The 24,395-nt window shown below is 36.2% G+C and overlaps 1 protein-coding gene across 6 annotated transcripts in view; it reads right to left on the bottom strand.

Annotated features, from left to right (window-relative positions):
- USP15 (ubiquitin specific peptidase 15) overlaps positions 1-24,395 on the bottom strand; it is a 62,838-nt gene that overhangs the window by 24,175 nt on the left and 14,268 nt on the right. For 2 of the 6 annotated variants that reach the window (XR_003529836.1, XM_027656299.1), the window contains exons 3-7: positions 22,957-23,087; positions 20,160-20,286; positions 14,017-14,162; positions 11,449-11,510; positions 2,378-2,461 (exon numbers count right to left, since the gene is read on the bottom strand). Coding sequence is in view for 5 of the 6 variants with exons in the window: in XM_027656299.1 (XP_027512100.1) it covers positions 2,378-2,461; positions 11,449-11,510; positions 14,017-14,162; positions 20,160-20,286; positions 22,957-23,087 (550 nt within the window). In the remaining variant the exon portion in view is untranslated. Of the gene's footprint in view, positions 1-1,255; positions 1,609-2,377; positions 2,462-11,448; positions 11,511-14,016; positions 14,163-20,159; positions 20,287-20,919; positions 21,039-22,956; positions 23,088-24,395 lie in introns of those variants that run through there. The other 4 variants (XM_027656339.1, XM_027656309.1, XM_027656317.1 and 1 more) reach the window with 4 other exon arrangements.

A 24,395-nucleotide genomic window follows, 5' to 3' on the forward strand; every position in this document is an offset into this window, starting at 1 on the left:
TTTCTTTTAGAGTCAGAGCATTTCATGGGCATATGGAGGTGCCAACAGACCCTGGAAAGCCACAAATGTACAGTTTCACTACTGTACTAAAGAAAACATGCAATATAAGAGACAATAAGGCAGAAACAAGAAAATAAATTCCAGGCAAACCTGACATTAATTAGTTAATTAGGAAAGTGATGAAGATAGCATTAATTAACGAAAAATAAGTGCTTTCTTAGACAGGAAGATGTTTGTGAGAAGAACAGAACATAGAAGCAAATGATCTTAACCCAGAATGACAGAATACAATTAAATAGAGATGTATCTTTCCATTTACTTTTTGAAGTAAAAAATTCTTAATGCAACAGTGTGTACTTTAAAGTACAAAGTTTATAAATGCATATGACTTCATATGACTGAACTTGTATTCTGACAGAAGTGCTGCTAAAGATTCTTCTGAATTAGATCTTGTATTGTATTATTAATTTGTGATTTTTAAAGTATTTCTTTTAAACTCATCATAATTGGATTACTACATTGTAAGGAAAACCATATACTTCTGCACTGAATATCAGTCTTACCTAACATCCAGATATACTGTGTTTTGATATATAAGAGAAAAATGGCTAGTACTTCATAACACTACAGAGTTCACATACCTATTAGTGGATTTACAAATGTTTAAGTTACAGTTAAAGCACTTGAAAGGACCAATTCCTTATCAAATCTGAATTTTATATTACTTCCTTGTACATGTATTTCTGTTGAAAATCATAAAATAAAAAAATGCAACCAAAAAAATCCAACAAAACCCCTCTCGCAAAAAAAAAAAAAACCACACCAAAAAAACCCCCAAAGCAAATAAACCAAAAAACCCCAGTAAGTTCTAAAAGCTCATATTTTGGCTCCAAAATAAATCAAGAAATAAAATTAAAATCAGGTAATGCAAGTGAACAAACTATCTTTAAAAGCTGCAAGAATTGGCAACAGGTTTTCTAAGTGCTTTCTAAAAATAACTACAGGATCACTAGCAAGAAGCTAACACTGAAAAAGGAAACAAAAAACAAAACTTTAAAAAAAATTAGGAAAGCCTTGATGGCTTTATTTAAAATGGCTGCTCCCTAGGAAAAAGCAGCTGTTAAGTTTTGGTTTTGGCATTACAATTGCCTTTTGCTTAAGCACTGGGGGAAGGAGAGGTTAGTTCTCAGCTGGAGACTCAGTTCTGATCAAGTAACTTTTCACACAATCATAGATACAATATTCTTTTTATTTACTACACAGTCACACATGGAGTACAAAAGACTGCAGTTAAATACATGGATTTCAGCTGTTCAACAGTGAGAGTTGGGGCTACTCACAATTGGTAGAAGCACAAGTGACACTTCACCCCTTAGGAAAAATCACTTCTGATAAGTGCAGTATTTAACTGGAAAATATTGTATAAGATATTTAATACTTATGTCACCTTTTTAATATTTAACATCTTCATGTTTGATCACAAAATGCATGTTTGGAAAAATATTAAAAATTTGAATGAATTGTAAGAATAGGGCTCTTCAACTTCCCCCAGCTTGCATTAAAGACGAGTGCTCTCTGGTTTCAAGCATTTGAAAGATGCTCCATTATCTGTTAAAGTGAAATAATTCCATGTTTTTCTATATTCACCAACTTTTTTTACAGTTGTGTACAACAAAAAACCACAAAACCCCAAAAATTACACACAAAGTTGGCCACTGGAATATGGAAGCTCTTCTTTTAGAGTTTTATTACATTCTTTATTAAACTCCTAATTTGGAATATAAAGGAGAAAACTCATAAAAGTGAGAAGCTTTTTACTAAGTTTTTGCTCACTGTAATATTCAAGCACACAGACTCATCTCTTTCAAATCTTCCTGCACTAAGAAACAGAAGTTAGGTTGCTGGCTACATTACATCTAAAACTGTTGTGATTTCAAATCCATGTGTGATGTCACATACGCTCCTCTCATACCTTAGGAGCAGTAAGTATGGGAAAACCTGACCACCATAAATATAGGTAGTTTATGCTTTTTTGTTGTCCATTTAAATTCAGACAGGGTAATAATAACAACAACAATGTATTTCTAGAATGATAAACTCTACATGAAGTATTTACACATTTTCTTACGATGCTCAACATTCCTTTTAGTGTCTTCTCTACTGAAGACTAAGAGTTATAAACATCTTTAATGCTGTTTCATTTCCTGGTATCAGTTTTACAATACCTACACTATGAAATAGTGACCAGTAACAAATCACAAGCCAAATATTGCAAAGCAATTCAAAATCCTTAAGCTAGGAGCTATAAAACATCAAACTTTGTTTATGTCACACCAGGGTGATTAAATTAAATAATGTTTTAAGGTATATTGCTTACTTTCTGTTGTTCATGTTGTTATAATTATTTGATAGAGATGGAGAAATCTTTGGTAAAGTTGAAAAATTGGATGCACCTGGGGACCTTTAAAAATATGAAAATGATAAATTAGACAAAAATGCTGAGATACTAAAAACCATGAAAGAAAGATAGTAAATGAACAAAGCATATAAACAAGTATGGAAGAGAAACACTTTTCAAAAAGTGGGCAAAGCACTAAAAATACCCAGGACATGCAGCCTTCAGAATCCATCCTTTAAAACACGAAATACTTCACAGTACTTCACACTTTCATAACTTGTTGAAGAAATAGAGCTATTAAAAAGCAAAAGAAATCACAGGCCACTATGCTAAAAAAATAGTTTTCAGTTTATAGTATGACTGCAGGTATTTCGATCTTCTAAAACCTAAAATGTAAAGTTTCTAACACGGAAATTTTATTAATTTTTCATTTCAACCTAAATGGATGTTAAGATGAGATACAAAAATGATCAAGATACATATTTCAAGGTTAGCTTAACAGCAGCACGAAACCATTTAATTAAAGTAGTCTCAGTAATATTAAAAAAATTTCAGGATATTATGGCCAACACTTAATAATATTTAAAAATCTTTTTTGTCAAAAGTAAAAGCATTAACACTCATCCCCATGGTTTAAGACTATTTTAAAACCCACAAGAATACTGATCATTTTCATCACAAACACCCTCTGAACGTGAAAATTAAACACAATATTTACAACTATCTTGCAGTGTATTTTTCTTTTTTTGATCAAATCTTACAGGTAACCAAGGAAAAGACTCTAAATACTTAAAAGAATTCAGGCACCTTCATGTTTTCGTAGGCCCTATGCAACTTCAAGTGATTGGAGTTCCAGCTATCGTTGAAAAGCTTTGAAATACATATCACAATAATAAGAGAAGAAATGCTGCATGCTCAGGACTTTTTAAGCACCTTTCGAGAACTAAACTCTGCAAGGAGATAAACATTTTTACACAGGAAATTTTCCTGAGTACATTTTCACATTTATTTTCAACTTTCTATTAATAAACGTTTTCCAACAGAAAAGTTGCTGGGGGAGAAGAGAAATCAATCCGCCCCAATCATAAGAATTTGATGCCAGAGCTAGCAAGAGTTGGCCAGAGCCTGGAAATGGTTTGCAGGTCAGTAGGAGTGAACCTGAAATATGGCACAAAGGAATTCCAGCCACTGCAGCCAGAAGTCACCTTTGTGGAGGGCCCAACTTACACATCTCCATGCAAACGCACGCAGCATGGGCAAAAACCAAGAGGAGTCAGAGATGTGCACATGCCTGCAGGGCAATGATCTTACTGCCATCACTGGTAATAAGTGGTGGGATGGCTACTGTGGCTGGAGTGTTGGAATGAAAGGATACAGGCTCTTTAGAAGGACAGGCAGGGGAGATGAGGAGGTGGTGTTGCCCTCTGTCAATGACCAGTTGGAGTACATGGAGTTCCTCTTGGGGATGGATGAGGACCTGACAGAGAGCTTATGTGTAAGGTTTAAAGGAAGGACAGAGACAGGTGACATTTATAGTGGGGGTCTGCTACAGGCCACCAAACCAGGAAACCTGAGGAGGTGCTTGGTGACAGCCAACATGCTGCCAACTATGGGCAAAACTTGTTGAACAAATCTGGTGGCCTGCTACAATGGGGTTACGAGAGGTGGTGGATGAGGGAAAACTGACGTCATCTACCTGGACTTCTGCAAAGCATTTACACTGTCTCACATGACATCCTTGTCTCTAAACTGGAGAGAAACGGATTTGACAGATGGGCTCCTTGGTGGATAAGGAACTGTCTGGATGGCCACACTCAAGGAGTTGTGGTCAACAGCTCTGTGTCCAAGTGGAGACCAGTGGTCCTCAGGGGTCAGTACTGGAACCGGTGTGGCTTAACATCTTTGTTGGTGACATGGACAGCGGTATTAGTGCACTCTCATTAAGTTTGCTGATGACACCAAGCTGAGTGGTGTGGCTGACACCACTCAGTGTGTGTGAGCTGGTGGAGGGAAGGGATGCCATCCAGAGGGACCTGGACAGGCTTGAGCAGTGGGCCTGTGCAAACCTGATGAAGTTCAACAATAACAAATGCAAGGTTCTGCACCTGGGTCAGGGCAATCTCAAGTAAAAGTACAGGCTGGGCTGAGAACGAATTGAGAGCAGCCCTGAGGATAAAGAATTGGGCCTGTTGATTGATGAGAAGCTCAACATGACCCAGCAACGTGCGCTTGCAGCACAGAAAGCCAACTGCATCCCGGGCTACACCAAACGAAGTGTGACCATCAGTTCAAGATAGGTGATTCTCCCCTTCTGTAAAGCTCCTGTGACGTCCTGTGACTCTGGGGCCCCAACATAAGGACACAGACCTGTTGAAGTGAGTCCAGCGCAGGGCCACAAGATGATAAAAGGGCTGGAGTACTTCTCTGAAGATAGGCTGAGAATTTGGGCTGTTCAGCCTGGAGAAGAGAAGGCTCCAGAGAAAGTTTAGAGAAGGCTGCCAGTAGCTTAAGAGGACTACAAGAAAGCTTGAGAGGGACATTTTACAAGGGCACATAGTCATCAGGCTAGGGGGAATGGCTTTAAACTGAAAGAGAGTAGTTTTTGATCAGATGTTAGGAAGAAATTCTTCCCTGTGAGGGTGGTAAGGCCACCTGGAGAATGTGGTTGCCCCATACCTGGAAGTTTTTGAGGGCAGTTTGGACGGGGCTCTGAGTAACCTAATGTGGTCGAAGGTGTTCCTGCCCATGGCAGGGGGGTGGAATTAGATGATCTTTTCAGGTCCCTTCCAACCTAAACCATTCTGTGATTCTATGTATCACCATGTGAAGAACATGTTAGTTAACATTTAAAGTACTCTGATCAACATTTACAAAGTTTTCCTGCTGATTTCCTCTATCAATCTAAATCATCCACTTTGAACATTATCTTCAGAGAAGTAATATACACAGACTGTGTCCAAAAGAAAGATATCAAACTGAAGTCAGTTTAACCCTCCCTAAATTCAAGAAAAAAGTTAAATTATGACATTCATACATGTAACTGTCTTAGAAACTATTTGATCTGAGTGATTTTGAACCGAAATTGAATTCAAAACAAATTTGAAGCTTTTATATAATTTAAGCCAAATTCACATGCAATACAGTTTTAAATTTTAAAAACTCAAGGTCTAATTGTTGTGCAAAAAGCTAAAAGAAACCAGAATAAGCTACATAAAGGTCTGGTTTCCACCAAAATGTAAATTAATTTGTTTATGACAATCAGTAGTTTTAGTCTTTGATAGCATTTGCTATCAAATACAAAGTGCTACAGGTAAATTAGTTAGAGATCCCTGAACACCCTCTGAGATGTGCAGCCTTTCTGCTTGATGATGGCTGCTTACATTGCCAAATACTGTGTACAGAGAAGAACAGAATTCATTCTTAGCTCTTGCAGTTCTTAATATATTTCAATACTTCTGGGAAAACTTCATAAGAATATTGGCAGTAACCACTCCCCATCATTTAAAACAAACAAAAAAAATCAAAGCAAGGATAATAAAAAAACCTGAGAAGACCGTTAAGTGCTAAGGCTGAATGTATTGCCATACTTCAGTTATGCCTTTAAAATTATGCAGAAAAGAATGATCAAATGTATCTACTCATAAAACAACTGCTATGACTTAGGAATCCCTTAAGACAAAATGAAAAAGCTAGTGTGCAACAAAACTCAATTATTGCTTAAATACAAGGTTCTAAGACAGAGTAGCACTTTTTGTAGAGTACTAACTACAGTATGTATTAATGTTACTGTGGTGTTAACACACCACAGAAAGATGTTCAAAGAACACAGTTAATTACTTGACAAAAACAATAAATTTTAAATTCTGTGTTGTAAAAAATCCAATAGTCAGTAAATGGATTGTTCTCTCATGCAGGACAGGAGTAAACCAAATTCTCAACACAGCTAGAACAGCAGCAGGAACTACGCAAGAGATAAGTTTGAAAAGTAACATTTAACAATCTAACAAACAAACCCTGCAGCAAAAGACAGGTTAAAAAAACCCACTTTACTGTAGTCCTATGCCAAAAGAAACGATAACTCACATTACGTACTGACTTGCCCACATACTTCATTAACCCTAGTTAAACTGCACTAGAATTCCCCTAGTGACCAAAAACATAAATATGGACATCAGCAAAAACAACTGTAACCAGAACAACCTTTTTCCTCTAACAATCTGTGGGCATCTGCTATACACTGCCCAGATCAGGATAAAAAAAAAGGCAGATAAGACTTCTTTGGACAAACTGAAGAAGCCTAACATTCACAAGCCCTAGCCGTTGCAGGGGACCTAGTGGTAGGACAATACAGCAGGGTACAACAAATGCAGGAAGATTCTGGAATGCAATGATGACAACTTCCTGATACAGGTGACTGAAGAGCCAACAAGGAGAGGTTCTTGGATGGATCTGATACTTAAAAAACAAGGAGGAAGTAGTTGGGAATGTGAAGGTTGGGGCCTTGGCCAAAATGACCTTAAGATGGTAAAATTTGAGATCCTGAGAGAGAGCATGGTAGAAATCAGTAACACAGCTCTGGATTTCTGGAGAGTAGACTTTAACCTTTTCAGAGATCTGCTTGGATGAGTCCCATGGGTTACAGCCCTGTAGAGAAAAGGGTCCCTGATAGACTTCTATGATGAGATTAATAGCTTGGCAGATGAGAGAGAAGCAACATATGGCTTATCTCAACTTTTCTAAGTCTCTCAACAGCGTCTCCTGCAACACCCTCACAGACAAGCAGATGAAGCATGGGTTACGTAAGTGTAAGTGAAAATCACTCAATTCTGCCCCTGGGGGAATGGAAAGCAGCTTGGCAGGAAGTGACCTGGGGTCCTGCTGGACCAAAAGCTGAACATGAGCCAGCAGGGTGTCCTTGGGCCAACCACTTTGGCTCAGTGTGCTAGACTGGGAAAAGTATTGCCAGCAAGTCAAGGGAGGTGGTCCTTCCCCTCCACTCAGCACTGGCAAGACACCCCTGGAGTGTTGGGTCCACTTCTGCGCTCTTCAGTACCTGAAGGATGGGGACATTCTGGAGCAAGACCAGTGAGATGCCACAAAGGTGATCAAAGACTGCAGCATCTGACCGTTGTGGAGAGGCTGAGAGCTGGGGCTCTTCAGCCTGGAGAAGAGAAGGCTCCAGGGCAATCTTATCAACTGTATAAATACCTAATGGGAGGGAATTACGAAGATGGAGCAAAGACCCTTCTCAGTGGTGCCCTGTGAAAGAACAGAAGTCTATAGGTATAAATTGAAATAAATAAAATTTCATCTGAATATGGAATATGTTCAGATGGAATTGAAGGTCATATTCCTAAAGAGAAAAAAAAGTGATCAACTGTGACTTGTTTTACAACAAGGGTGGCTGAAAACTGGAACAGGTTGAGCAGAGTGGCTGTGCAGTACAGCAATACTCAAATGAGCCTGGATCTGCTCCAGCTGCCCATGCTTTGAGTAGGGGGACTGGAAGAGATTACCTTGAGAGGTCTTTCAGTTGTCATGGACTCTTACTCTGTGAAGCTGTGGCTATATACAGGCTGACATACAATTTTAAAGCAACCTTTAGTATGTTTCACCTACTACAGTTTATACTATTCTTTTCTTACAAAATCCATCTAATTTAGCTAATCATACTTTCTTGGGGGATTTCCATGAAAGGTTGATATTTTAACATTCAGCAATCAAAAAAGAATAATGTTCAGGGTATGCATTTGTTAAGAGTTTTTCAACCCTGCATTAATTGACATTAATGAACATGTTTGTTAAACTAACTTGAAAATGTGTGTTGAACATTACTACTGTTTGATGTTTACTCACAGGATCTCAGACCACAAGTTATTATGCATCAGCAAATGGCAGTCCAGCTCTTGACTGGCAGACAAGCTCTGACAGTTCTTGCTTTTACAATTTAAGACATCAGAGTAAGACCCCAGTTAGCTCTATTTTCCACAATTATCTTTTTTACAGAAAAGTCAGTAGAAAGGCACACCTGTCTGCATATCAACTGCTTCAGGGAAAGAAACTTGATTTTAAATCTCTTTGTTAAAGATGATAGTTTTCATTTCAGTAGACACAGTTTTTCCTTTGAAGATGTATGGATATTTTTTCCTAAAAAACTTGGATACACAACCATTATCTTTTTTCAAAAAAGCACAGCTAAGCATCTTTTATCCACTTTTTCTTCTCTTAAAAAACATTATGGGATCCAGCTCAGCAACCGAAAAGAATCAAGAAAGAGCCTTTAATGTTTTTCCAAGATAAGGGCATACAGTTTTGAATGAGAAAAAAAAATGTGAAAAAACTTTCCATGTGACAAATATTATAAGAAAACATTCATTATTACAAGGAGAAAAAAAAAAAGCTATGAACGTGTACACTCTCAAGTTTTTGTATGGTCAAAAACCCCCTACCAACAATGTATTCTCTTTTCCATGCAAAAAATTGCTTTAAAGTTAGCTGCAAACCATCTGTAAATTATGCAAAGTAGCCAGCTATTTGATTAGGTTGACTTACTCCACAGTGAAGTCTAAAAAAAAAAAGTGCCAGAATTAAATCTATTGCTTTTATTACACACAGATATAGATTGACAGATGAATTAAAAATTCTTATTTTTTTACCATATCAGAAGCAATTTTAAAGAACGTGATGGATCAATAGATTTAAAACTTGTGTATTAAGTTTTCTAAAAAAAGCAGCAACAACATTTTTTTTTAAATTAGAAGGAAATTCACTAGTAATATATAGATTCTTTGTATGTTTCTCTAACTTGCTTTTATATTTGCATATGGACAGGTAAAAACTTCTTAATAGAAAACTAATAGAAACCTTGTCATGGCTATTCATTTGCTAATTCATGGAATGTCAAAACTTAAATTCTTTGCTTCTCCTTGTCTAAAGTTTTAGAATCACAGGCTGGTTGAGAGGTTTTAACTGTTGTACAGTTTTTTCTGAAAGTAAGAAACTAGATTTTGTAGTTTTTTAAGTTACTTGAACTTCAACCTTAGATTTTCTTTATATCTTAGTTTAAAACATCGTCTTGACAATAATGAACCATTCAAATGGGATTGGTTGTTTTTTCTGTGGAATAATTTCCCACAAAAGGATACAGATATTAAAAAAAAGTTGTCTGCACACAGATCACAAGTCTCCTTTCAAATACTGGGATCAGCAGCAACTAAGCTACCAAAGGAACTGGGATCTGTACATTTGTGTAATTTTGTCACACGTATGACACTGAGAAGACAGCTACTCAGACAAGTTAGTACAACAAAATTTTCTGCAAAACTGCCCATTAATGCTAAGTAATACCTGTTTTGGGAGCAGATGACATTAAAGACACTCCAGGAAAAGTCAGTATGAGCCCTCTAGAAAAAGCTTCACAGAAGCCAACTTTCCTGAACAACAAATATCCCAGTAGCTGATATAAACAACTTCATTTATTAAATTGTTCATAAAGTTTTAAACAGGTGTAAAAACTTGTCCCCAACTACTATCTGTTGATAGTTGCTATTTGAATCCACTATATTTTGCACACCTTCTACTATTACAGGACATCGGAATACCAAATTTCAATCTTTCAAAACCACACCCTAACTTCACAGTAAAACCATTCATCCTCATTTGCTCATTTTCTTCCAACCTCCTCTGATACCAGTATTTTCAATTACCATTTGGTCTGTGGTCAGAGCACACATTTTTCAGGAGATATTCTTGAATTTATGTACTGCTCCTGAATATTTTCTTTAAAGTGGAAAAGAAGTTTGGCAGAATAAAAACAGGTTACCATCAGAAGAATATCTTCCTACCAAAACCTCCAAAAGAATCCATGACAGTGAGCTATCGCAGTTCTTTTAACCTTCAAAATCTACATCTAAAATTTGACTAAGAATTTAAATTTCTACTGGATGCCTTTTGAGGTCAGAGATTAAACTTCAAATACTTAGCATCCCATTCTTTCAACCGCTCCACATTCCCAATTCCTTGTGCTATAACATCTTGCTAAGTAAGATTAAACTGTTCATACTAAGCTTAAATTGAACTCAGATTTCATTAAATAACTTAATAGAAACTAGTGTTCCCAATAAAGGTGCTCAAGATAAAATACCAAAGACAAAGAATCTCTGTCCTTCAAGTGATAAGCAATGATAGCATAAAAATGTTTTAAAATAACAGTGACGTTCACATAAATGCATAATCTCAAAAAGAATAAAGAGAATTTAAAACAACTTCTTATGAAAGATATTTTCAAGAACCAGACAACAAAGGGAAAAAACACAGTTAATTATTTGTAAGGCTGAGATCATGTTAATTTACTAGTAACCTGTTCTAACTGTTCTTCAAAACCAACAAAACACAGATTTAGATTCTGGAAACAATATTAAAAAAAGTTTATCCATCTAAATGAGGAAAAACACACAAATCTTTCTACTCACTTGCCATTATCAAAGTGAGTAGTAGGAAGAACAGAAAAGAAAAACATCATCATACTGTGTTAACTGATGACAGTCCAACAAATAACAAACACAACATGATGGTAATGTAGGCTGCAATTTGAATAAGCTTTGTGTGTAAATATTGTTCTCTGGAGGAGAAGGAACAAGCTGTCCATGAGAACATTTTCATATAGGAAAAATATTGATAAAATACATATATCTGTGTTCACCTAACAGATACACTAAGCTTTGAAACAGAAATCTGAATAAAATAAGCTAAGTTTTACAGTTTCCTACTATGGATTTTTTTCTATTTTTAAGCAGGATAATATATATCACTGGTTGAAATCAACAAAATTAAGCAACATATATGCAGGAATTCACCATTATTATGTTATGTTCTACAATGCACAGCACTCAAAACAAATATATTCATCATATTTTCAACTAAAACATCTGAAAGATGATTTTCAAAATAAAATGCCACTTATAAAATCAGATTTTTTTTTTTTAATAAAGCAAAGTAACATGAAAACAGTTAAGCTATAGAGAACCACATGACTGGAATTCATAACTTACTTAGGAGTTGAAGGACCTCTTGGCCACGTTCCATCCTCATTCTTCTGTTCTATCACCAGGACCTACCACAAAAGGAGTAATAAGAAAACTGAAATAAAAGCATCAGTAGATAGCTCTCTGTTCCATCTTTTTAATGGATTTGCTAGCATGTGATTTAGACAGAAAAGACTTGATATTTAAGCTACTATTCACTAACATTCAAGAATATTCCATTCAATTACACTGCCCCTTCCTCTCTCCGCTTTTTTCCTCCACACTTTTTAATTTGTGCACCTTTGTGCAAGCCACTTAATATATCTATTCCTATACAAGCAATGGCAAGCCACTTATGTCTCAAAGAGGTCAGAAGATGACCTGCAATGTTTAAACAGCACCTATGAATCTACAGAAATCACATGTCTATACAACAGCCCTGTTAAGGAAGGAATATTCCTGAAGAAATTTTGCCTCACACAGATCAATAGGAAAAAACCCCAAACCACCCAAACAAAACTATTTTCTGCTTTGATAGCCTTAAAATCATATCTGTCTGGTTACTTCTGTATATTTTATAAAAGCATTTATCAAATATTACTTTTTCAATGGGATAGTAGGCTAATGAAATTAATTTAATTCAAGCTTAACCAAGTTATTGGTAAAAAACAGAGTAAGAACACTCAGTCCCCAACACAGGCATCAGGTGCCATTTTAAACCCCTTCGGGTATTTGTGGTATCTGCCCTATGCTGGCAGATATGACACAGGACCTACAAGCAGCTCATGCCTTTCTGGATTGACAGCTGAGATAGCAGATCATTTGAAATGGCAACTAGACTTCAACATTTAAACTGAATCCAACTCCTGATTTCCAATTCAACTAATTCTGCACAACCGTATACTGATGTTTCAACACACTAATTAACTGCCATGCTATGCCTGTGTCTACATAACGACATAAATTCCCATATGTACTAATGCTCAAAATCTTATGTATAAGTCATTCTGCCACTTGAAGATATAATCACATTTTCGGTCTGAATACAATAGGCTGTGACATTTAAAACAAGCTTTCTGTCTGGAAAAGAGTAGTCTGCTGTCTTTGGTCATATAAGACAGATTCTTCCATACTTCCTTGACTGGTTCGCAGAGACTACTAAATAAAAGTAGATTTAGACTTAAAAGTTCAATGGAACCCATAAAGGCTTGCTTCAGATATCAACTGATAAATTCAAAACATTAATTTATTCAATCACATACACAGTAAAAAATAACTATTAGGTTAGACAGACTGTAATAGTCAGAATAACTATTACAAGATTAGGAAGCTCAGCAAGAAAAATAACAACCATGTGTGTGTCAGCAAACACAACTGACCAAACACACATGGCCTACTATGACATTTAACATTTTCATAAACAATGGTTAAACTCTGCTTTAAACAATATTTGTTTCGCTCAAAGTACCGATGTCACCTAGAGATCTTTTCATGGCTTTATTAGACCATGCTTGCTTCATAGTTAATGTTTCACTGGGATAGAGCAATTTGCGAGTTCCATCTTTGATGCAAATCTTTTATGGGAGATGTGGGCTCTTCCAGCAGGACCTCTGCATTTTTAAAATTACCTGTGTGAGGGTTTAAGTGCATGCAGCATGAAGCTAAAGGGCACAATAGTTCAAGTAGTTATTTTGTTGCACTGATTACTTACCTTCCATGACATAAAAGAAAACTGAAACATAGCATAAATACTGCCGGTAAGTAGCTTAGAGTCTAGTATTTCAAGGTAAAAAGGAAATATTTTAATATAATTGCGCCTACAATTCCTTCCATCAAATTTCATCCATTCATATTTGCAGCATGACAGCGCGAACTACAGCTGTTGAAAAAACATTCAACTCTATCTGGAGAATAAAGAATCAATGTAATAGTATGAGAAGTTATTCTATCGATCAAATTACTCAATCTGTTCACGTTTATATTTGTGTAGTTTAACATTCAGTATCTGTTCTTTATACGGACATGGAAAAGCAAAATTTCTTGGAAGAAATTCATCTATAAAGTGATGACTTGAAAGTGATAATATAGTCTGATGTTAAAGCAGATTTACAAGCTCTTTTGCCTCTACCATTCTTAACTAAAATATTTTCATCTCTTCTTACTTTATCTCTGAAATCTGAACAGTGGAATTTGACTAGAGGACATTATTCTTTTACAGTACCTAAAAAGTTCTTCAGATTTTGAGTTTCATTATAGGAACATACCCTACATCCTAGGAATAATTTTTTATTTCCGGTTTTACCAAAGTCATGTCAGTAATTTTGTAAAATTTGATAAATTTAAAATTTAAGTTTGAAAAGTAATTTTAAATTTTAATTTTAATTCACCAGGAGAGTTAAACTAATCTTTAATCCTGAAAATGCACACAAAATCTACTTTTACTTCAGTAAATTTGCTTATAAAATCCTCTATCCCTAATAAAATCTATTAGGAGGCAATTTCATTTAAAAAAAAGTAAGAATTATTGGGTACAGCTACATTCTTATGAGCAAAAAAATAAATGTATATAAATCCACAAATAATATTTCACTGTACCTGTCCCTGGTATAAACCAGCATCCTGTATAGTACTGTCTGGTTTATTCAAAGGTTCAAAAGTATTACTCATGTATTTGTTCCACAATCTGGTCTCTTTTTCACCTGGAATATTGAAGATTTTTCTTATCTCCTTTTCAATTGTATCTGTTTTGTAAGGGAGAGAACACAAGTTTAGCATTTCAATACACAAACAGTACAAGGTCAAATAAAGCATCAGAATCCATTTCCTCATATTCAAAATATGAATGAAACTGTAGAAATTGTCATGCAACTGCATCATGTTGTAGGACACAGAGGAAGTTTTTAGCTTGCTTGCCTTTAAATTGGAAACAGTAGGAGCTTATTGCCTCCTGAATCTCTGTCACTAGTGGGGTTCCATAGGGCTCTATTCTGGGCCCTGTGCTCTTCAACATGTTCATAAATTACTTGGATGCAGGACTGGAGGGGATACTAAGCAAGTTTGAAGATGACACAAAACTGGGAGGAGCTGTTGACTCCTTCAAAGGCAGGGAGGCCCTGCAGAGAGACCCTAACAAGTCAGAGGACTGGGCAATCACCAACCATTTGAAGTTCAACAAGGGAAAGTGCCGGATTCTGCACCTGGGATGGGGCAACCCTGGATGTTTGTACAGGCTGGGGAATGAGATGCTGGAAAGCAGTGCCATGGAAAGGGACCTGGGGGTCCTGGTCAATGGCAAGTTCAACATGAGTCAGCAGTGCTCTGGTAGCCAGGAGGGCCAACAGTGTGCTGGGGGGCATCAGGCAAAGCATCTCCAGCTGGTCGAGGGAGGGGATTCAATATAGGAAAGATATTAGAGAGCCTCTAAAGGAGGGCAATTAAGACAGTGAAGGATGTTGAGTGGAAGCTGTATGAGGAGCAGCTGAGGTCACTTGGACTGTTCAGCCTAGAGGAGAGGAGACTGAGAGGAGACCTCATTGCAGTCTACAACTTCCTCTTGAGGGGAAGAGGAGGGGCAGGCACTGATCTCTTCTCTGTGGTGATCAGTGACAGGACCTGAGAGAATGGCCTGCAGTTGTCAGGGGAAGTTTACGTTGGATATTAGAAAGAGGTTCTCCAACCCTGAGGGTGGTTGGGCACTGGAACAGGCTCCCTGGGGAAGTGGTCACAACACCAAGCCTGACAGAGTTCAAGAAGTGCTTGGAAAATACTCTGAGGCACATGGTGTGACTCTTGGCAATGGTCCTCTGAGGGTCTAAGAGTTGGACTCGATCCTTGTGGATCCCTTCCAACTCAGCATGCGATTCTTAGCAAAGCAAGAATAAGACAAATAAAGACAAGTTGATAACAGATGACAGGAGCCACCTTAGCATCCATCTATTCATTCCTTAGAGTGTGCTAACAGAGGAGTGTGGGTAGATAGCAAATTATAAGAAATGAGAGTGGTAGCAAAACCAGGTGCAGGGAGTGCAAGACATTCTTCTCCTCTCCCTAAATCAAATCCTTTTTGGTTTCTGTTTTTCTACTACCCATATCCCAGTGCAATTAGCATGAACCACAACATACATGTCTGAAGTTTAATATACTTATTCATGGAAATTAATGACAACTCTGCAAAACTGAAGCACATGAATTTATTTTAAAAGGAAGATGAAAGAATTTACATCACTGAAAGATTTAATGTATAAAGGTCTATCAGCTCCTACTCTACCTGACAGAAATACAACCAGTGTTACATAATTTTAAGGTACCATAACTGTTGTCTACCACTGAAATTTAAGAAGTTCTTAATTAACTCTATTCTCCTTACACAAAAGTAGAGTTTATAAAAGAGCTTTTTTTTTAACAAATATGTACAGTGCTACACTATAGCAGTCTCGCTTAACTGCCTTTTTTAACTGGTAGAGTCATAAAGCCCCATGGCAGCTACATCTCATAACAGCTGACACAGAAAACAAAGTAGGAGTCAAGAAATCTACACTTTATTCCTGATGATCACTGAAAGCACAATTATAAAAATGGGCACTGTAAACTCTCTGAAAGACATTCCTCTGAAGCCTAAGGATAAAACACTAGTGTGTCAGCTCCCCTTGCTCCCTTCTTACGTGAAGCATAAAAAGTCAAATTGAGATTTTAAAATACCTTGCAAAAATCCAGCCATTGTCTTGTGAAATGTATGACAACTGGCCAATCTAATATTTGTATATATTGTACGTAAATTAATACAATTTCTTTCTATACTGGTTAACACATATTTCAGTCTGAAAGCAAATGTTAGACTGGATCATCTGTTTTTGTAACAGAAGTGATATGTTGGCAAGATAGATGCTATCAACAAGGTAACAGACTTATTTGATTTGTTGATTTTCAAAAAGAAAAGTCACTGTCTGAATCAATTTTCAACCAGTGAATTCAAATAATTAAATGTGAATCTAAGAACTAATCTACTCATCAATCTTGTAAAAAAAAAAAAAAGTAGAAAATCCAGATTTATCCATGGCTTTCACTAAAAGAATTTACAAAATATAATTTTTCATTCTTATTAAGGACAACTAATTATCTGAGCATTGCAGCTCATATTTGTCATAAGTACTAAGTTAACATTTATTATGTTAATTTTTAACATATTCCTGCCTCATTAACAGAACTGTTACGAGACAGGGAGCACCAGTCTTATCGGACAACTATACATTATGTCCAAGACTCTGGGAAGCACATGTTCCACTTGACTATTATGCCAATTTTGAGACTGTGAAAATAAGGTTCTTTTACATAGTTCCATGAACATAACCTTTGCATACTTTATAATTCTTCCTCCTATCCCCAGCAAGTATTACTGGACTACTGGGTTATGATCTAAAGTAAAAGTGCCTGTTCCAGCTTAAATGAAAACATATCAAACAGGTATGGTTTGAGGAATGTTGTGTATGGGGGTTCTCCTCTCCTAGAATCACAGAATCATTGAGGTTGGAAAAGACATTCAAGAACAAGTCCAACCTTGCGTCAAACATCAGTATATCAACTAAACCATAATACTAAGTGCTATGTCCAGTCACTTCTTTAACACTTCCAGGGATGGTGACTCCACCAATTCCCTGGGGAGTTGCAGTTATATACACCCAATGTATGAAATTATTAGTACTAGGATGATGTCTAAAAGAGACAGGAAGAACTGCCCTTTAAAGATGCCTCTCACTCCATCAGCTGTACGCACACAATTTGAGACAGTTCAATTTGAGAGTTAAAGGTTATGGATCCCATACAGGTTATATCCTATATTCTTAAAAATTAGCTCATCTATAAAAACAGCTGCATGCTTTAAGTACTATTTTGAAAAACTCCCTGGAACAGTCTTAATAAGACACTGGAGAAGTTCAGTGGGCTCCAATACAAGTACACACTGGCTCCTAAAGGCTACTGCTATCACAAATACTGGCTACAGAAAACCCTGAGACATTAAGTTAATGTCGAGATATCAATCTGTACTACGAATCAGTAATCCCTCATAAGGAAGGAAAAGTCTAATCACTGATCCCAGAATAAACAGTCCTCAAGGATGGCAAGTTTTATATTCTTGTATTCTGCAGCAGAATAAAGGGAAAGATGAATCAAAGCCATTTGCTAAGATAATTTGCTAGCAAAAGTCCATTAGGTGTGGAGCCACTGGTGTAATCTGTGAAGTTTATCAGCTCAATTTTGGAATTATTTTATGGCATTGCAGATAAAACCTGACTCCTATTCACCTGTAACAGAGGCTAGTGTTTCCGACATTTTGTGTTTTGTAAAACCCTTACATATTAGCTGATGACTACTTTGTCCTATCATACTTTCCCATTAGTGACTCCTGAATGGATCACTAAATGATTTTCACTCAGAAGCCCTGATGTTCTTTGGGATCAGCAACTCAGCTGAAATGCTGCCTGAACTCCATCTAGCTCATTTTCCTTCCTCATTTCCTCCCTCCCCCAAAAGAGTTAGACATCAATCACCCTCAAAGTCAATATGCAGTCTCCAAGGCAAGAGTCCTCAATTGTAGGAGATTCCCAAGAAGGTCCAAAGAACATGTCAGACGTTCCTAGTACCATCCCAAGACAATGACTGTCATTATTAGGTCCGCCCTTTATAATTACTTTTTCCTACTTCGTACTTATTTATTGACATACAGCTTAGTTTGTTTTCTATTTTAGTGGAAAAGCACAAGTATTCCAGGAATAACACATATGTGAATACTCATAGGTATTATACTGTACTTAGGATATTCCTCTGCTTTTGTGAATTAAGGAAGGTCTTGTACTGATTTTTTCGAGGGTAGCAGATAATATAACCAATGATGGTGGCTAGAAAAATTAAAACTTCTCGAAAAGACCACAGTACCTTATATCCACTCATTTCAGTGGGGCTGATACTGACTCTTTTGTACTACAAGTCTTCTGCAACCATAATAAAAATACATCTCTTACTGGAATATACAAGGAAGGGTGAAAAGTAATCAAGATCCTGCAAGATCCCTCTTGCATAAGATTAATTGATATAATGAGTATCTCTGTTGTGTATTTGATGAATTCCAGAACTGCCTTAAATATACTTGAGATAAGGAGAAGGAGGGAAAAAATAAATTACCATCTTACTAATGGACGATAAGAGAGATTATTTTTTCACTCTTAAAAAGTGGGTTTAATTTTTCTAGCTCTGCTTCTAAGGTACATTCCTTTGCATGTCCTGAATAAGATGGTCCTGCTTTGTGCTCTGCACAAGAAGCACAGCTTCAGAATGGGCATGTTTTTTAAAGGCTTTCAGGAGCATATCATCCACATCTCAGGAAAGCAAATAAGGCCAGTGTCTGGAAAGAGGTTGCCAGTGAGTTTGACCGCTTTTCATTACCTTTCTGACAATTTTCTCATAATTGTAATTCTCTCTTTGCCAAGAAAAAATGAATACACCTTCAAGTAAGTCATTCCAAAATGCCCTGCTTCTGATTAGAGAAAGAAAATATCAGAAATTCATCCATTACCTATAATTCCAATGATACAATTAAATTCAGTATAGCTGCAAAATAGCTTGCATTTGGTCCTAAGGGAAGGATAATGTTAGACTACTTTTTCCAAGTTTCTGGGTTTCCTTAGAGAACAATGAAGTACATCTTCCCACGTTAAACCAGATCTCAAGAAGGCCAATTAACACACGACACTTGCAGTCTTGTTTTGAGGAGAATTTTCACAATTTTTAAGTATTTATTCTAATACAAGTAGTGATTCCTTTTCTAACTTAAAGATTTAAATTTAACAAAGCAAAATGACTCAGTTTCTAAAGCAAGCAATCTGCAAAGAATTAAAGGGTGGTAAGTATAAGTCACTACCCATAATGTAAAAAGAAGCAAAACCTAAAAAAACCAACGTTGCTGTCAACAAAGGTAAACAAAGTGATGGCTGGGCATAAAGTACAATTCTAACTGCACAAATACAGATGATTGAAAGACTCTTATCTCAGATACACATGTACAAATACATCAAAAAATGAGTTTCTGTGATCAGCAATATCTTTGCATATATTGTGATTATTTTCAAAGTCAAATATGTTATCAAAATATAATTTCAAACAATGATAGAATGCTCAACGAGCAGTCAAAATAACTACAAATAAAGGTAAGTTAAAGATTTAAAGGTAAATTAAAGGTTTAATAGAAAACTCAATTACCGTAAAAGATTGTGCCTGGCCTACCACTTCACAACCCAAAGAATACTGCCTTTGTAGGTCACCCTTAGCCAGTAATTTATGAATTACATTTGTTCTTGTGTTTTGTAATATACTCTTCTCTTCATGTATATGGCTAAAACGTGTTGCTTAATGAAACACATTAAAATATATTTCTTACCTACCAAAAGTAAAGAAAAAAGTACTATGAAATCCAATAAACAATATCACACTGCTCACTTCCTGACAAGCTCAAACCTCTAAAGTTAATACAGATGCTTAGATAATAAAACACAAAATTACATTCTTAAAATTGTATTGAACCACTCCAATATTCTAAATTGTTTAACTTTTAACTTTGACCCAAACAAAATTACTCCCATCCTTTTTAATGGCCGCAATACCCATCCATCATTTACCTAGAAACCTATTCAGAACTTGACACCACATGTAAGTATCAACCACATATTTTTAAAAATAGTTGTGCGTACCTATTGTATCAGCTTTACTAAATCTTCGTGTGACAACATTGTTCATATTTCCATTTTCACAAAGTTTTAATTCTGTTAGATATACTTCTACTTTGCAGTGCTTTACAAACATACCCTGTTCAACGACCTGAAAAACAGAATGGGATCAGGTATCAGTCCGAGTATGTTTTCATATACTCACACTTCAAAATAATTTTGAGAACTCTTCATGAAACTGAAGTTGAGTGAATAAATGACACTTAATAAATGCTAAAAACTACAACTAAAATTCTCCTATAGCTTTTCAGAAATACAGTAAACTAGAAAGTAACTTCTTCCATGACAATGATTGTCTTACCTGTGTATAACACCACCACCATGACTTTCAAAGTGCTAAGTAGAGCAGAAATGACAAATATGCATCCTTAACCCAAAGATAAGATACTCAATCCAAAGATTAAAACCACCAAAAGTTATTTTATTTCAAAATACATTAATACTATACTACTTCCACAGAACATGAAGAACTAGTTTTCACAGTTAAAGAATGTTTACCCAAAATAGAATACACACTAATAAAATCTGTATATTACATTTTTAAACAAAACCTACAAATCTTCCACTTACATTTCAATAATGAATACATTAATTTGAAATTTTACCTACTTTTTCCAGTTGTTTATTATATGTTCATTTTTGTATCACCTATCACAAAATAGTTAAGTACACCAGACTTTTTTTTAATAAAAGTAAAATATATAAAAAAAGTATTCAGGGTCACCTCTTAAATGTTTTTCCCTTTGATCTTCCAAAGTGTAACTGCAGTACACTTAGTCATGTAGACTGTTCCAAAAATAACCATCAGCCTGATATGTGATACATCTGACAAATACAGTTAAAAAAAGCGCCACCAGCTAATTGCTAGGAGAGATCTGCTATCTGCTGTACAAATACAACTTGTACGCATGTGCCATAGGAAAAAAAATGAAGAAATTAGTGAATTATTACATTGCTTGCCTTAGCTTTAATGACTGTCAAAAACTACATTTAAATAAAAATGCATCTTAACTTGAGCAGCTTAGTTTTCATCTACTAGAGTAACAACAAAATAGCTGCAGTAAACAAAACTGTGCAGTATGGCTATGACACTTCTAAGAATAAAAACAGACACTGTGTGGTAGCATCACCACATTCTACTACAAAAAGTCATAACATTATTTGACATAGATCAAGTACAATATTTTATCAATTTAAAATTTGGATCCACATTTCAAAAATAGTTGACGTAAGAAAGGGGATGAAAGAAAAGTATAATCCCACCTTTATGAAAAAACCCCATAAAGGCAGACAGGAAAAAGAATCATGAATGACAAAAACATCAGAAAGAAAAATGCTGAACTGGAATAATGCTTCTCAGAGGATAACTACTGTTCACATTGGTGGAAAATAATGAAGCTAGGCCAATTTACCTGGCCACTCATTATACTGCATGTATATTTCCAGTTAGTTCCTTTCAAGTAGAAAGGAAATTACTCTAATTTCACTTCTGTCTCCTTACACTTTTCCCCCAAATTGAAAAAATTACAGAACTTTTGCTTTACCACAACGATGGAAGACTATTCAGTTTGCTGAAATCCATCTTCAGAAAAAACAGTAACAAGTTGGTAACAGATATATTTTTTAAAAAGGAGAGTTATTTTATTAGATCTTAGGTCTTAGAGAACTACAGAAGAAGACAGAGATGTTGCAGGGATGTCTCTTAGAAAAAAAAAAATTATTTTATTGTATTACTGTTAAAAAAGCCTCGACCAACTACTTCTATTGTTGACCAAATGAATCTTGAAGACCCAAAATTTCTTCTACAGCTGCATCTGGCATTTGTTTGAAAAGAGTGGACTTCAAGTAAGCAGCCAGCATACATGCATTTAGACCATTGTCATATCATAGGAAGAAAAAAAAAAGTTGTATTACACCAGAAGTCATAAAATTAAATTCTAATCCTAATATTCTTTCAGCAGTTTTGCAGGAATTCCAATAAAGATCCCTGTAACTGAAAGAATATGCTGTAATGATCAATATAGAAATGGTAAACATACCAAAATGTATTTTAAAACTTAAGTAATTCAGTCCAGTGAGGATGGAACTGTAATCATTATCCTGAAAATCTTAAGAAATAATACAAACAGAAAGCCATTTTATTATCAATAAACTGGCAAAATGTGGTATCACTGTAGTAATAAGTGTGCTATGTGCTGGAGCAAACACAAACAAATCTAAAGGTGTTAATTTCTAAGTATCTCATTCCAATGGAGTGCCACAATATCCACCATGCCATGGACTATAACTTGTGTTGAGGTAAGCTTTTTGCTTAAAGAAATAACTCCCTTAGCAAGCTGCTGAGCACAAAAGACTGGGTTTACCAGAAAAGAAACTACCAATTATTCTGCCAATGTTAACATTATTAGAGCTAGGTTTTTCACTAATACACTCAATACAGTTCTATTTACTCAATTACAAAAATATTTTAATTAATAGACTTACAAGCTTTTAAGGCAAATTGTTCTTGGGATCTTAAGAGGACTTATTTCCAGGAAAAGAAAGTATTATATCCTTTGCATCCCCTTTTCTCAATATTAAACACTTAAGCCTCTAAAATCTGAATAAAAATTAGATATCAATAAGCATCTAAAGCAGGAGTTGTCTCTATGATTATCACAGTTCAGGACTTATTATCTGCTAATAAATTCTTGTGCAACTCCTGCGTATTTGCAGGACTATATCTGAATCATATTCATCCCAGCAGGTAATTAGAAAGTACCTTGCGTGCTATTGGCTCTTGACCTTCCATCAGTGTGTACCAGCTAACTAGCCGATTCCAGCCTTCAGTTGGCAAAAGGATGTAGTCCAGCTCATCAATAAGATGTTCCTTGAGAGACTGAGAATCACCGTCTATAAGAGGAAGATATGTCTACCTGAATACTGCAAATCCGTACTGGAGTTTTTAATATAACATTTTTCATACAAACAGCAAACATGTTATTTTCTGAGTCACGGTCATGTTACCAGTATTATGGTGTTCAAAGCAAGTCTTCTGAAATGATTCAGAACTATCTAGTTTATGCTAGCACACCTAATAAAGGTAGTATTCCTACACTCAGGAACCCAAGTGGCAACCTTATATCCTCATGCACTCAATTTGTTATCACACACCATTCTAGTTTTCAGAGAAACCAATTAATTTCTCCCACCCACTTCACATGTTCACACATCATCACAGATACTTCCAAAACTAAAAATGCTACAATGAGTAGTAACTGTGGAGCAAAGACAAAGTTTGAAGTCATTTACTCCATGTCAGACTAGGAAAGTAGTATGGTACAACCCTCCTACTTAAAGGATTCTACGTGCTCTGGAAACAGTCACTACCAAATTCTTCACAGTGACAGCAACATGCAGCACTTGAAAGAAGCACAATTGGGGAATCTCTTTAGATAAGCAGCATGCTTTCAGCTTTAGTTCAATCCTTATTACAGTAATAAGCTACTTTTTAGGTATAAGAGGTGATTCCAGATGTGAGCCACTGTGAGCCTCAGACAATTAGGGGCAGCTGTCTTTCCATCTGGAAGTACCCAACTACAGGTACAGCAAACAACCCATTGTGACTGGGAGCACAATATGAGGAAAAATCCACAAGCAAATCTTCAGGTCCACCTATTGGTTACAGGCTCTTCGGGAGGGATAAGGCAGGGCAGAAGAAGCAGGGGGTGGCACTGTATGTAATAGAAGGGTTAGAATGTATGGAGCTTAGAGTTGGCAATGGCACTGTTGAGAGCCTCTGAGTAAGAATCAAGGGGCAAACAAATAATGTGGATGTCATTGTGGGAGTCTGCTATAGACCGCCCAGCCAGGATGCTGACACTGATGAATTATTCTTTGAGGAACTGAGGGACACTTCCAAGTCAACTGCCCTTGTCCTTATGGAGGACTTCAACCTGACAGAAATTTACTGGCAGCATCACACAGCTGGTACAACCCAGCAAGAAGATTCCTTAAAAATCTGTATGACAACTTTATGGAACAGGCCCTAAGGGATTCAACTTGGAACAATGTCCTCCTTGATCTGCTGCTTGTCAACAGAGTGGATCTCATGAGGGAATTGGAGACTGGTGGCCCTCTTGGCCACAGCGACCACAAAGGGATCAAGTTTGAAATCTCTGTTGGCAGGAGGAAAAGTGCCAGCAAAACCTCAATGCTGGA

The sequence above is a fragment of the Corapipo altera genome, unplaced genomic scaffold (genome assembly GCF_003945725.1).
Source record: "Corapipo altera isolate COAL_440 unplaced genomic scaffold, ASM394572v1 1, whole genome shotgun sequence".
Classification (NCBI taxonomy): domain Eukaryota; kingdom Metazoa; phylum Chordata; class Aves; order Passeriformes; family Pipridae; genus Corapipo; species Corapipo altera.